Consider the following 12,282-nt stretch of genomic DNA (forward strand, 5'->3'; position numbering starts at 1 on the left):
TCAAGATTGTTGCCTCTATTTCACATTAAAAAACTAACTTTATGAATTGATTGCTGAGGTAAATGAGAACGTGCAGAAAGAGCTACAGCCAGCCTGCAATGCTTTACCAGTAAAGAAAACCGACTGAAATAAAAGACTGACCACAACTTCTGCCACAACTCACGACCACTATCTTGGGGAACAGAGGAACAAGCGAAGGACAGCCAGAACAGACCACTGTGAATAGCACACACGAGACTTCACACTGTGTGAATTGGTGAATTAGCCATATCACTGCATCGGAGGGACAATAAAAGTGTACTTCAAACTTTGCTGAAGTGTGTGTTGTGCCTCTGAACGCTCCTCCAGAACCGCTCCCTGCCCTGCCCCTGGTGCGGAGACATCTGTGGCAGCACCTCCTGTCAGTTCACAGCCTGGGGGGTACATGATGTTTTTCACGAGCCAGAACTGGGTATTTCAGTTAAATTGCAAGTGCTTTTATGTCTCAGCAGAGGAATCTGCCACTATGGGTTGCGTGGATCTTTGCACAGCTTCCTTCACCTCCTGTAGCTATTGAGGACAAAAACTAACAAGTTTAGTTGCTTCTCAGTTGAACTTCAGGTACAAGTTTGGTTTTGCACCAGATTTCTGAAGTACAGCAGTTACATTGAGCAAATCCCTACAGCAGCTCGAGTGAACAACGTGCTGTTTGAATTACTGTTCAGCTAAAATGGGCCCTGGTTCCCGCCCACCCGCCGCTCATGGGGGGAATTTATCACAGAAATCCCCTCCCCGTCTGCACCTTTTCCAGCCTGTAACATGGGCAGAGAACGATCAAGAGCACGATGCAAACAGGAGAGCGCTGGGAAAGGAGTAGGGATGAGACACCGAGGAATCACGCACTGGGGGTGTATAATCAGAGATGGATTTGAGAACTCTGGAGAAAGGTGAGAGCGCTGACACGTCCTCTCAGTTCAGGGAAGACAGCAAAGCCGAGGGAAAGGTGTGTGGGTCACGGGTGCAATAACCCAAACACAGTGAGGAAAGGCAGAACGTCCGAAAAGAGCATTTCTCATTTTATTTTACACGAAGAGGCGCACATGGAAGATACGCCCCTTCCCGGTACTTACCACAACGTCTATTACCGGATTTTCACGCCTGGGAGCGCAGCCGCCCCTGCCCGGGGGTGCCGGGCCCGGCCCGGCCGTGCCCTCGGGCCCCGCTCTGAGAGCGCCGAAAAGGAGCCGCCAGCGCGGCAGGGACAAAACAACTTGGCAGCGGTGGGATTCGAACCCACGCCATCGAAATGACTGGAGCCTAAATCCAGCGCCTTAGACCACTCGGCCACGCTACCGCCTGGCTGGTCTGCGCCCCGCCAGGCCCCTTTCAGCGGGGCGGCACCGCCGCTCTGCCCCCACAGCCCCTCGTGTTGCCCACCCGTGTCTGCGCCACCACAACGCCCTCGGACGCCCGCCCTGTGCGACGGCCGCGGCAGCTGCAGCGGGCACGGACTCGTCTTTCTGAGGCGGAGGTTCGGCGCCCGGGCCGCGCTCTGGGCCCCGCGGGGCTCCCAACAGGTGGCGCCGCTCGCACCTACAGCCCCGCGACCCCACACCCGCGGCCCCCCATCCCGCACCCGCTGCCCCCCACGCCCGCCCTCCCCCGGGGCCCAGCCGGACCCTGACCCTCACCCTGCTCTCCCTCCCCAGCAGCCCCGGCCGTCGGGCCGCGCCTCGGGGCAGTTCGCCTGCGGCCGGCACAGGCGGACACCTCGGGAAGGCGCTGCCGTGCGGCCCTTTTCCCGCAGCAACGGCAGCGGATCAGCCCCAGCTGGAGCTCGGGAGGGCTCTGCCCGGCGGCGCGGACCTGCCACCCCGGGGATGGCCTTGCCATGGTCACGGAGGGTCGCGGGCAGCTCGTCGCAGCTGCCAACGCAAGGCTGCACACGCCTCCCGGCCAGCAAAGGGGTCCGTCCTGCCCCACGCCAGGCCCTGCGCTGGTCTGAGGGGCGCGCTGTCTCCCACCCACCCCCACCGCAGCGCAGGTGTGCCCACAGAGCTGCCGGCTCGCTGTGCCTTCCCAGCCAGCTGCTCACTTGGCATCGCTGTGTGTCTCCAGCTGAACCATTCCCACCCAAACGGGAGGCACTGCCGCCTTTATCTCGATGCTGCTGAGCCTGAAGTGCAGCCAGGGCTGTCCCTGCACACCTCGAGTCCTGCCGCGGTGCTGCCTCGCTCACCTCCTGCTGCTGCTACTGCTGTGCTGAGCTCGGGCACGGGGCGAGCGGGAGCTTTTCCTGTCCACCTCCATGAGCAAGCTGGGTTTGGCAACCAGCGCCAGATTCCGGCTGTCACTGGTGAGTAGAAAGATAAATTCTAATATTCTGGGAGGCCTGACGGAGAAATTTGTTTAATTGCTTTGTGGACAGAGCTGAAAACATCAGGACTAAATGCCATGCAATTAAAACAATATGAAGAAATTATATCTACTATTGCACTTCTTATAGGAAGTCATGAACGGGTGCTCCAGGAAGTTTTATGCACGTGTGTTACATGACCAGCTGGATGTACCTTTTAAGACAGGACTCACAGGCACAAATTGTCACAGGATTAATTGGTTTATTTACAAAGTCAGTTCTTTAATCTGGCTTTTCAAATGTATGCAAACCAAAAGTGCTCTGAAAGTCAGTATTATGTGGGGTGTGCTTTCCTTTTTCCATTGCAAAATGACTGTTACCTAGAAAAACAATGTGTAAGGGGACCCTCATTTAACATGGGCATACTGGAGCTTCACAAGCTACAGTGCTCTTGGAAAAAAATATATGCAAAGCTGAACATACTCAATGAAAGAATAACATACTAGACTTGCAGGTCACTATTTTCCTAGGCTGCCATTTCAAATTTTTTAGTATTTTCAAACAAAAAAATAAATGTGAGTCAAAGTCTTTCAGTGTTAAGGATATAATAGGCAATGTATAAACAGAAAACTAAAACTAGAAGATAGAGCATGTCTAGGCCGATACCTGATTTCAGCATACATCTTTAGTATTTCATCAAACACTTCATCATCACTGATTGTTCTTTTAAGAAAATGTTATAGAGCATGGAAGAGAAGCCCCAGGTTTAAATCTGAAAATAGGTATGCCCTTGCATCAGAACTGGCTTATTTAAAAGCGTGAGACATGTAGTTTGAGAGGGTATATCCTAACTATGTTCCTAATAGAGCAGAACAGTCTCCATGAGGATTTATGACATAATACAGCCGTGTGCTGCTGAGTTCCTTTTAGTGCAAACAGTGCTGAGTATTTGCCTGAGTTTAAAGCCAGCTGCTCTCGTGACTTGTGCAGTTGTGCTCACCAATAACAGTATTCCACTGTTATCAGTTGCCTGCCGTAGCAGGTGGTGACTTTTAAGCCATTATCAACACATTTTCATGCAGTGGGAATCAGACATCTGGCTTCCACTGGGCCTTCGGAATTCATTTGAAGAGTCTGTGCTGTTCCCAGGCCCTGCCATGAGGCATCACTGTGCCAGCCCTGCTGGCTGCTGCTCTCCCCAGGCTGCTCAGCTGGGCTGCCCACACAATGAGAAAGGGGGAGATGCAAGTTTTGGTGCTGATGGGGAAAATGTGCTCAGTTTTTGATAATTATTAATATTTACCACCATGATTTGCAGCTGGGAGATAACAGGAGGTTTTTCTGTACAACCACAAATGTGAACATGTTTAATTTGAGCAAAAGGTCTGCAGGAATTTGAGGGTACCCAGAAATGTGCCTGTAGGAAGCAGCATTAAATGAGGGTTCAGTGAAATTTCACCTTTCCATTCTCAAATGAAGGCTGCACCCTCAGCATGGTGCTGGAAACTGCCAACAAAATTCCAAGCACCCTCAAATTGCAGTCAGCATTCCTGCACACACGTCCTGCTCCCTCCAGTCCCCAAGCTAACTTATGTAAGTAGTGGTGATGGCAGGTGGGTGTTCCTGGCAGAGAGTCAGAGCATCTGCTCTGTGTATTTTTAATTAAATATTGGTAATCTTCCCCTTGAAGATTATCTCAGCACTAGCACTAGTGTTTCTCTGTTGTGTTCCTCTGTGGAGAGTGCAGGGATTGTGCATTTTTCAGTCTGTGACACCACAGGAGACCGTCTGTCTGTCAGGAAGGACGTGCTCACATATTCCAGTGCCGGTTCTGTAACCCCTGCTCAGGGTAAAAAGCACTAATGAGGATTATTTACATGAATAAGAGATTGAACAGCAGTAAAAAAGGCAGACTCTTTGCAGGGTGCCAAGTAATACAATTAAGCCAGAACTTATTTACAATAATTTCCATGTAACTCATGAAAGGATAAAGAGTTTTGTTTCTATTTTCCACAAATTCTAGCTTGAGGAAAAGCTTAAACATGGACATTTTCAGCTTAGAAAGCCAGTATTTTAGGAAGAACACAAATGTGAGTGCTTTGAGGAAATGTAGTCTTCAGAACTTGAAATTTGGTGCATAATCCTGACATTTATGATGGGGAAATGTGCAATTATGCCGTTTAATTTAGCTGGGCTGCACACAGGTCCGCAGTCGCTGCCCCCGCTGCTCCCCGTGCTGCCCTCGGGGCTGCCGAGCGGCGGGGCCTTCCCGAGCCGGGACACCCCGGGAGCACAAACAACGGGAATTCGGGTGCCGCTCCGCCCCCGGGAGCCCCCACCGCCAACACCTACCGGTGCTGTTTGGGCGGGGCTTCTCCCCACATTTTCACCTGTTTTCTCACAGGAATAAAGTGTCTGGCAGTGTCCCCGCGTCACCCTGGGGTGAGGTGGCCGCTGAGGGGAGCGGGAGGGCGGTGAGGGGCGGCCCTTCCCTCAACGGGGCGGTTCTGCTGCCCCATTCCAGAGTCCTTGCCCGGGGGCGGTTCTGCTGCCCGATTGTCGCCTTCTTCCCAGAGCGGGGCGGTCTGCTGTCCTATTCCACCCTCCTTCTCTCAGCGGGGCGGTTCTGCTGCCCGACTGCCGCCTCCTTTCCCCGGGGCGGGTCCACAGCCCGCCTCCCTCCGCAGAGCGGGGCGGTTCTGCTGCCCGATTCCAGCCTTCTTCTCCGGGCGGGGCGGTTCTGTTGCCCGATTCCAGCCTTCTTCTCCGGGCGGGGCGGTTCTGTTGCCTGATTCCAGCCTTCTTCTCCGGGCGGGGCGGTTCTGCTGCCCGCCTGCCGCCTCCTTCACCCGGAGCGGTCCGTGCCCGCCTCACTCCGGCGGAGCGGCTTCTCCTCCCGCTCCCGCAGCGGGCACGGCGGGCTCGCTCCGCGCTCTGCAGGGTTCTGTGTCTGCGCTGTCTGACCCGGTAGGTGCGGGGCCGGGCCCGGCGGGGCTGGGAAGCTGCCCCGGGCTGTCCGCGGAGCGTGGAACGGGCGGGTTTAATTGCGGGGAATGAAATGAACAGCGCGGTGGTTCGAGCCTGCCAAAGGCCGGCGGCCAAGCCTCTGCGCTGGCCTAAAAATAATCTAGTACATGGTCGCGTACACCTGGAGTTCAGCGTTTCGCCCGTGTGTTTGTGCAGGACAGTGCACGCAATTCTGGTGCATGCCGCTAAAAGCCCCGAGTGGCGTTTGTGGCAGTGGAGCAGCTCACGTGTGCGGGCAGAGCTGTGGACACCCCGCAGCCCGGACAGCCTGAGCGGCCCCAGCGCTGCTCCTGCCTGCATGGCTTTTCAAATGCCTCGATACACATGAGGCATGGGCTTAATTAATACCGTGGGGTACGGAGCAAATGCTTAGAAAAAGTCATCGATAGGTAATTTCCCGGTGTATTTAAAGCCAGTTGAAATGACAGGGCTATTAATGGCAAGGGAAGGGCATTTTAAAGTTGTATTGAAAGTTCCTTTTCTGCCCTTTTTATATGCCCGTCTTTTGGGTACTGTAACATAGTATTTATTTGCATGTTTGGCAGAAGCATAGACTTGAATCAGAAAGGGTTCCTGTGCTTCACTGCTTGTAGCTCTTAAAAGCCATTTTGTGTTTGAAGCCTCACTATATTTCCTTGCACAGGATTTTGGGTCTCAAATGCTTCACACTCTGAACTGGTGCAGACAAACTCACCCATTTGCTTCATGAATTTTGCATCGTTGCTCTCTAACACTCAGGCTCATGAAATCATTATCCCAGCTGTGCTTGCAGGCAAACTGAGTGTGATTTGTGCCATGGTGTTTGCAGTAGTGACGCACTGGAAGGGACCTGCAGGAAAGCTGCTCATTAGAAGATCTGTCCTTGGTAAGACAAGGTTTTCAAAGGTAGACAGGTGAGATATCTCTGGGTTTTTTATCTTGTTTTTGGTCACAGGTCTTATCTAGACTCACAAAACCTGTTTTCTTGCAGTGTGGTGCAGATGAGAATTGACATTTGCTTTGTGAGGGTCAGTTGGGTGTTTGGAACACACAGTAGTTCATAGTGTGCTACAGGACATTAACGTAGCTAGAGCTAGTGGGGTTGTTCTGGACCACGTTATGTAACTGTCTGTAGTTCATAAAGGAAATAATACTTTCTAAGTTGCACAGTCTGTAATTGCTTAGATTAAATTTTTAATCAGTATTTTAAAAGAATGTCAATCTGCAAGGTGATTTCTCTCTTTTAAGAAAAAACTGCTGGTTACTCTTTCAGGTGTCGTGCTAAATGGCTTTAGCTGATGTGGTATTAAACCAAAAAGGATTTAGTATTACACCAGAGATAGCCGGGTCATTCTTATTTTAATGCTTCTCTACAAGAGAAGCTGGGACTTCAGTTACAGGGCGGTTCCTGTGCCCCTGTCCTGTGCTGAAGAGGTGCAGAGGGCTGTGTCTGAGCTGAAATGTTGGGTTAGGAATTGCTGGAGATGCTCCAGTTGTCCCTTCTGTTAATGACTGGAGAAGTCCTATAACACACGTCTTTGGGATGAATTAAGGCAAGTTTAGATTCTGAGGCAGCTGTGGGGGCTTTTTAAAAAGTCCCACCAACCCAACAGTGCTTTGTAACAACAGGCACCTTGCAAGAAAGAAGTCATGTTTTGACAGCACTGTCAAAACATGTGATGTGGATTTTCCCCTCTGTTGATCTGTGCTCACATATTCACGGGGCTTGGCAGCACAGTGAGTTGTCCTTGCAACTCACCTGCCCTTCCTGGTCGTGTGGCTCTTGAGTTTAAAGACAAGAGAAAGAAAAATACTTGAAACCGGTATTGGGAAAACACAAAAATTAATAGAGACTTGAGCAGATATGATAAGTGACTGTATTTCAAATTATCTTCACTTTTGAATCCCATAGTAGAATGTTGATTAAAAAATGGAATAAATTTTCAAAGTGGATTGGAGTGGGTAGGTGTAAATTATGGGTTGTGTGTGAATATGCAGGCTTGGTTCAGTGCAGTCTGAATCTCCTTGTTGCTTAGCCCTAGGAAAGCTTCTGTAATGGATATTATAGATTAAATGGTCAAAATACAGCAGCACTAGTAACAGCAATTCCTAGAAGGTACAACTTTACGCCATAATGCAATGGGATGAAGCATAGGCTTTTTTGTAAGACTTTTCATCAAACTATTAGGTTTAGAGCAGTGTTTGTGTAGTTTAAAGCTTGGTTATTGGATTTGTTTTAAAGAGTGTGTTATATGAGGATTGGTTTTAGTGCACACTTCCAAAGTAAACACCACAAGTACTTCACAAGAAATGCAGTTCCAAGAAAAACTGAGAGACTTTTACAAACACCATTAGCTTTAAATAGAAGCTGATTTTTTGTGTGACAATGTTTGGTTTGCACAGCAAGTCACAGGAATCATGTTTGCACTTAGTGCTGCACAAACCTGTATTCCTGTCGCTGCTACTTCTCAGGCCACCGTGGGCCCCTGCGGCTCTGTCGGTGTGTGTGTGCCAGCAGAGCTGGAGTGAGTACAGGGCAGCAGTTGTGGGTGAGGAGGCTGTGCTGGATCCTGGATTAGTCATGTCCTTGGAGCATCGTTTGGCATGTGCTGTGTGTGTGCTGACAGGCAGCACAGGGTAACCTCAGATATTTGTTACATAGTTATGATTGTGGTAAAAGCGGTGGTGGCTGAGGGTGCCTTCCCCTGTCCCCTGCCAGAAATGACAGCTCTCAGTTTTTGCTAGAGGAGCAGGTTACATGAGCACTCCAAAGCTGCTCCAGGGCAAAGTGAGGTGAGGTGGCTCAGACCTCCCCCAGCAGTGGTTTTGCACAGCTATTGCTGCCTCATGGAGGGCTGGGTTTGCCTGTGTTGCTGGCTGAGATGTGGGAATGCTGCATCCATTGGAAAGGCAGGAACCAACACGATGACGTTGCTGGTGAAAGCTGCCATATGTTACAGCACTGTTTCTGTGGTGATCATTTCTCAGTAACTGTGGGGTAAGGTCTGCAGCTATGCATACTGCTGTGGGAGTGCATTTGTCTTCCTGTTTCTTGGAGGAAGAAGGCTGAATATGTAAAGGGCTGAAGAATAACAGTGAAGCAAAACTGAAACCCCTGTTTTATGGTTGTTTTATTAGGCTAGCTGTGTGAAAATCTCTGATTTTGCTAGTCAAGTGAAGAACTAAACAAAGTGACACTTAGAAGTGTCTGTTTTAAATAACGTGCTGTTGCTCAGCCAGCTTCGGGGCTAAATTTTATAAATTCTCACTAATCCTCTGTTTGGTAGGTGCCAATATTTTCAGAGTATCTATGTAAACTTCCACTTCTTCCAAGGGCTTAGATCATTCCTCCACCTCATTTTTCTGCAGTGTGCTGCACTTTCAGCAGTGTGCTTTCCACTGTGGACTGCTGGCTGTATGGAGCTAAAAGGCAACTTAATTCTTGTTGTTAGTGGAAAATTTTACTGTGTTGTCCTAACAATGCTCTAACTCATTTGACTGATAATTTGTTTGCAATATCCTTGAGAAGACCGATCCTGAAAAAATTTGAAAATCTAACTGTGGTGTTCAGGGTAAAACTCTCTTCACATTTTTAAGACTAGTGTTGTGAAACTCAGCATTTTGCATAAGGAAGAATAAAAGCATTTGGCAGAGGAGATAACCAAGTATAGACCAATACTAGCTCCTATCTTTTTCTAAGTCCAGTAGCAAGTTAAAACCAAAAGGCCTTCTGAAAACCCAGCTTTGGCACTGAGGTGCTCAAAACTACTCATAGGTACTTGGGGATTACTTTTACAGAGCCATATGCAAATGTGTTATTTTGGGGTTTTTTCCTACCAGCATGCTGATGTCAGTTTCATGCACGGTTTCTGCATTTGATAACAATCCTTTTCTTTGTTTTTCTCTCCCACTCAGCTTCTTCCCTTCATTTGCATGTGCTTTGGAATAGTGGGTGTTTCAATCCTTGCAGGAGTTAAACCAACATCCTGCAAACATGGCAGATGAGGACCTTATTTTTCGTATGGAAGGGATTGATAATGCCAGGACGACTTCAGAGAACTCTGGGGATTATCTGGATGCCGATAGTGATGATGAAGACAATTATTTTATCTGTCCAATAACTGATGATCCAGTTTCTAACAAGTCTGCCAGTACCAAAGTAGACAATTATTACAACAGCTTAGCAAAAACTGAGCAGTACAGCTCAAGCTCTTCTCCTCGAAGCTTTAGCTTTAAGGTAAGTGTTGGCTCCAGCCTTCCATAAGGTTTTCGTTTTATTTTGTTAACACGAGACATTCTCTAACTGCTTCATCTCTTGCAACTAACACTTCAGTGAAAAAGCACATCTATCTTTTTCCAGACCTGCAGTTAATTCCATTAAGCCAATAGTCTGACACTGCCATGGAATTGCTTACTGTCCCTTTTAGTTCTTCTGCAAAGGTGGCTCCATCCGGGCAAACGATTCACTGCCATTCTGATCAAACCATCTACAAAGCAGTACATTGACTGGGGCACTCAAAAGGTGATACACTTGTTGCAAGCTAAATTGGAGCCTGTCAGAAAATAATTTATTATGGATTTTGCTAATCCGTAATATTTTTAGTTGGACAAATAAAATTGTGAATGGTAAAATTGTAATGGTAAGTTTTTATTGCGCTTAGGGAACTTTTGCCATGCTGACTCATGCTCGGGCATGAAGTGTGACCCTGGCAGCAGTTCTGACAGGGTGCTCAAGCAGTATCTGACCTTTCTGAGATGAACAGCAGCCACAACATTGCAGGGAGGTCAGAGGGGCCGTAGTTGGTCCTTCCTTGGCAGTGTGTCCCTTCTCACTCGGCTCCCTTTGCACAGCTCAGGCCAGGAAATGGAGCCTCCAGAATGCAAATGACACCCACTCTGTAGCTTTGATACTCCAAATAGACACCATTTGTGGTAAACTGGCACAGCTCTTAGAGTTTGTCTAGACTAGGATTTAATGTGTTTTATTAACACATTTCTTACTAGAAATACTAACATTTATTTAATAGATACTCTAACATCTGGGTTATGCCTAATGCATGCTTTATTTGTGAAGGGACACCAGGGGGGCTGTTTCAGTCAGATAACATATTAAGTAACAGATTTAAAGAGAAGCTGGCTTGTCTCAGTAAGATTTTTACCAAAGGTAGTTAATAGAAACATTAAAGGGTACATATTCCCAAGGAAGGTGAACAGCAAAAGTTTAGTATAGAAAGGGGCCAGATGTTGGTGTATTCTATGCTAAGAAAGTTAAGACCTGAGAGGGAGCTTAGTCTTCATTTGTGTGTGCATTTTAGCACACAGTAAACACTTGCCTCTGGGTTTGCAGTGCAAGTTCTGAGTCATATGGCCTGAGATAAAACTGATAAGAAGTTCAGAAATTGCAATTATTTCCTCCTTCCCAAGCTCTCACTTTGCTTCTGCAGAACGTTTGTGCCCATGCTTTGGTCTCTACAATGTCTAGTTTGGCATTGTAGCTCCTATCACAGATTAAATGCTTTGTGTTGAGATGTGGAGCGAACAAGTCTCCATCTCCTGCTTAAATTGCAGGAATGGTGACTTCCAACATGTGGAAGCAGACAGCCAGGACTGATAACTTCTTAAACCCCCACAGCCTGGTCTGATGAGTCTGCTTGCCAGACCCCAAAGCTAAGGGCAGTGTGGGCCATTGGTAATAGAATGCAGAGACAGAAAAGTTGCTGTTAACTCTCTGCCTTTAAACAGGATTTAGCAATGTTTAATTAGCTAATTAATAGGCAAGACCCTTTTAATGCATGCTTTCCACTAAAAAAGATTGCCAACTTACCTCAATAGATTTGTTCCCAGATGTTCTAAGAATGAACTTAAACTAGGAATATAAATTGAAGAGTGGCTTTTAACTGGAAATTTTTATTTCTTTAAATTAACAAAGAGAACCAAGACTCTTTGTCAATCATTTGTCTTATCACATGTATTTTCCTACTTTCATGTCTCTCATGGACCCTTTAGAATGACACACAGCATCGTTCTAAGCATGGCTCTGTGGTTGACCATGGTCGGGTAGGTTAAAAAGAAAATGTGAACACCATATCTAATAGATGCCTTATGATTTTTGGTTGGTTGGTTGTTTTTTTTTAACTTTTATGGACCTTTTTTGTTCATTATTTTATTGTCTGGGAGAACTGCTTGCCTCAGCCCATAGAAGTCATTAAGTCAAAACTGAAAAGGGAGATAATACCCATCTTTTGTCCTCTGCCCTGAAATGTTACTGCATGGCAGCCACATGCCTCCAGCAGGAGAAAAATTGCACTGGTAGCACCATTTCCATGAGGTGCAATTTCTGTTTGTTTGAAGATGAGAATACAGCTTCTGTGCAAAGCACCTCTTGAGGTCAAACACAAGTAATTAACTGATTTAAATTATTACCTGGCATGGACACAGATCACCTGTTGGAGAGAAAATCTACTCAAGAATGAATTGACACAGATGACTGACCAAGCAATTCTACTTGTTGCTGTCTCTGTTTCTGTCATTTGTATTTAAGTGTGGAAGTTCTCAGGTCCACATGAAATGTCTGTCATCGCATGACCTGGGGCAACTTCATTTACTTATGAAATGTAGGAAATCTTTCTCAGCATGACCTTTAAACTTGTTTTATTGATTGAAGTATTGTGTTCATTTTGTGGCATCATTGTCAGAAAGGGGGGCATTTGAATTATTTGCAAGGTATGCAAAGTAACAGCTGAAATTCAGAATAAACATGATCAATTTAAAAGCTCAGCTGCTTCAAGAACTTCCTTGCTGTCATTGCTGACACAAATTTATAATGTATTTTTTTCAAGTGACTGATTTAAATTCCAGAGGTGGGGGAGAAAAAAATCCCCAAATTATACAAGTTGCTGTTTCTGCACACTTGAAATTCAACCAGAGAGTCAGTAGCAATA

The 12,282-nt window shown here is 47.2% G+C and overlaps 1 protein-coding gene and 1 non-coding gene across 8 annotated transcripts in view; one reads left to right on the plus strand and one right to left on the minus strand.

The window, feature by feature from the left end:
* Nucleotides 1-1,251: 1,251 nt before the first annotated feature.
* Nucleotides 1,252-1,333, minus strand: TRNAL-UAG (transfer RNA leucine (anticodon UAG)). The gene has a single exon. It is a non-coding gene; the product is annotated as a tRNA-Leu (tRNA).
* A 738-nt stretch (nt 1,334-2,071) lies between these two features.
* EEF2K (eukaryotic elongation factor 2 kinase) overlaps nt 2,072-12,282 on the plus strand; it is a 30,149-nt gene continuing 19,938 nt past the window's right edge. The window contains exons 1-4 of one of the 7 annotated variants that reach the window (XM_071571347.1): nt 5,077-5,302; nt 6,123-6,255; nt 9,257-9,578; nt 11,348-11,398. In XM_071571347.1, the coding sequence (XP_071427448.1) occupies nt 9,336-9,578; nt 11,348-11,398 (294 nt within the window). In that variant the 5' untranslated portion in view covers nt 5,077-5,302; nt 6,123-6,255; nt 9,257-9,335. Of the gene's footprint in view, nt 2,336-5,075; nt 5,303-6,122; nt 6,256-9,256; nt 9,579-11,347; nt 11,399-12,282 lie in introns of those variants that run through there. The other 6 variants (XM_071571348.1, XM_071571349.1, XM_071571352.1 and 3 more) reach the window with 6 other exon arrangements.

This window comes from Pithys albifrons, chromosome 16 (assembly GCF_047495875.1).
Source record: "Pithys albifrons albifrons isolate INPA30051 chromosome 16, PitAlb_v1, whole genome shotgun sequence".
Taxonomy (NCBI): domain Eukaryota; kingdom Metazoa; phylum Chordata; class Aves; order Passeriformes; family Thamnophilidae; genus Pithys; species Pithys albifrons.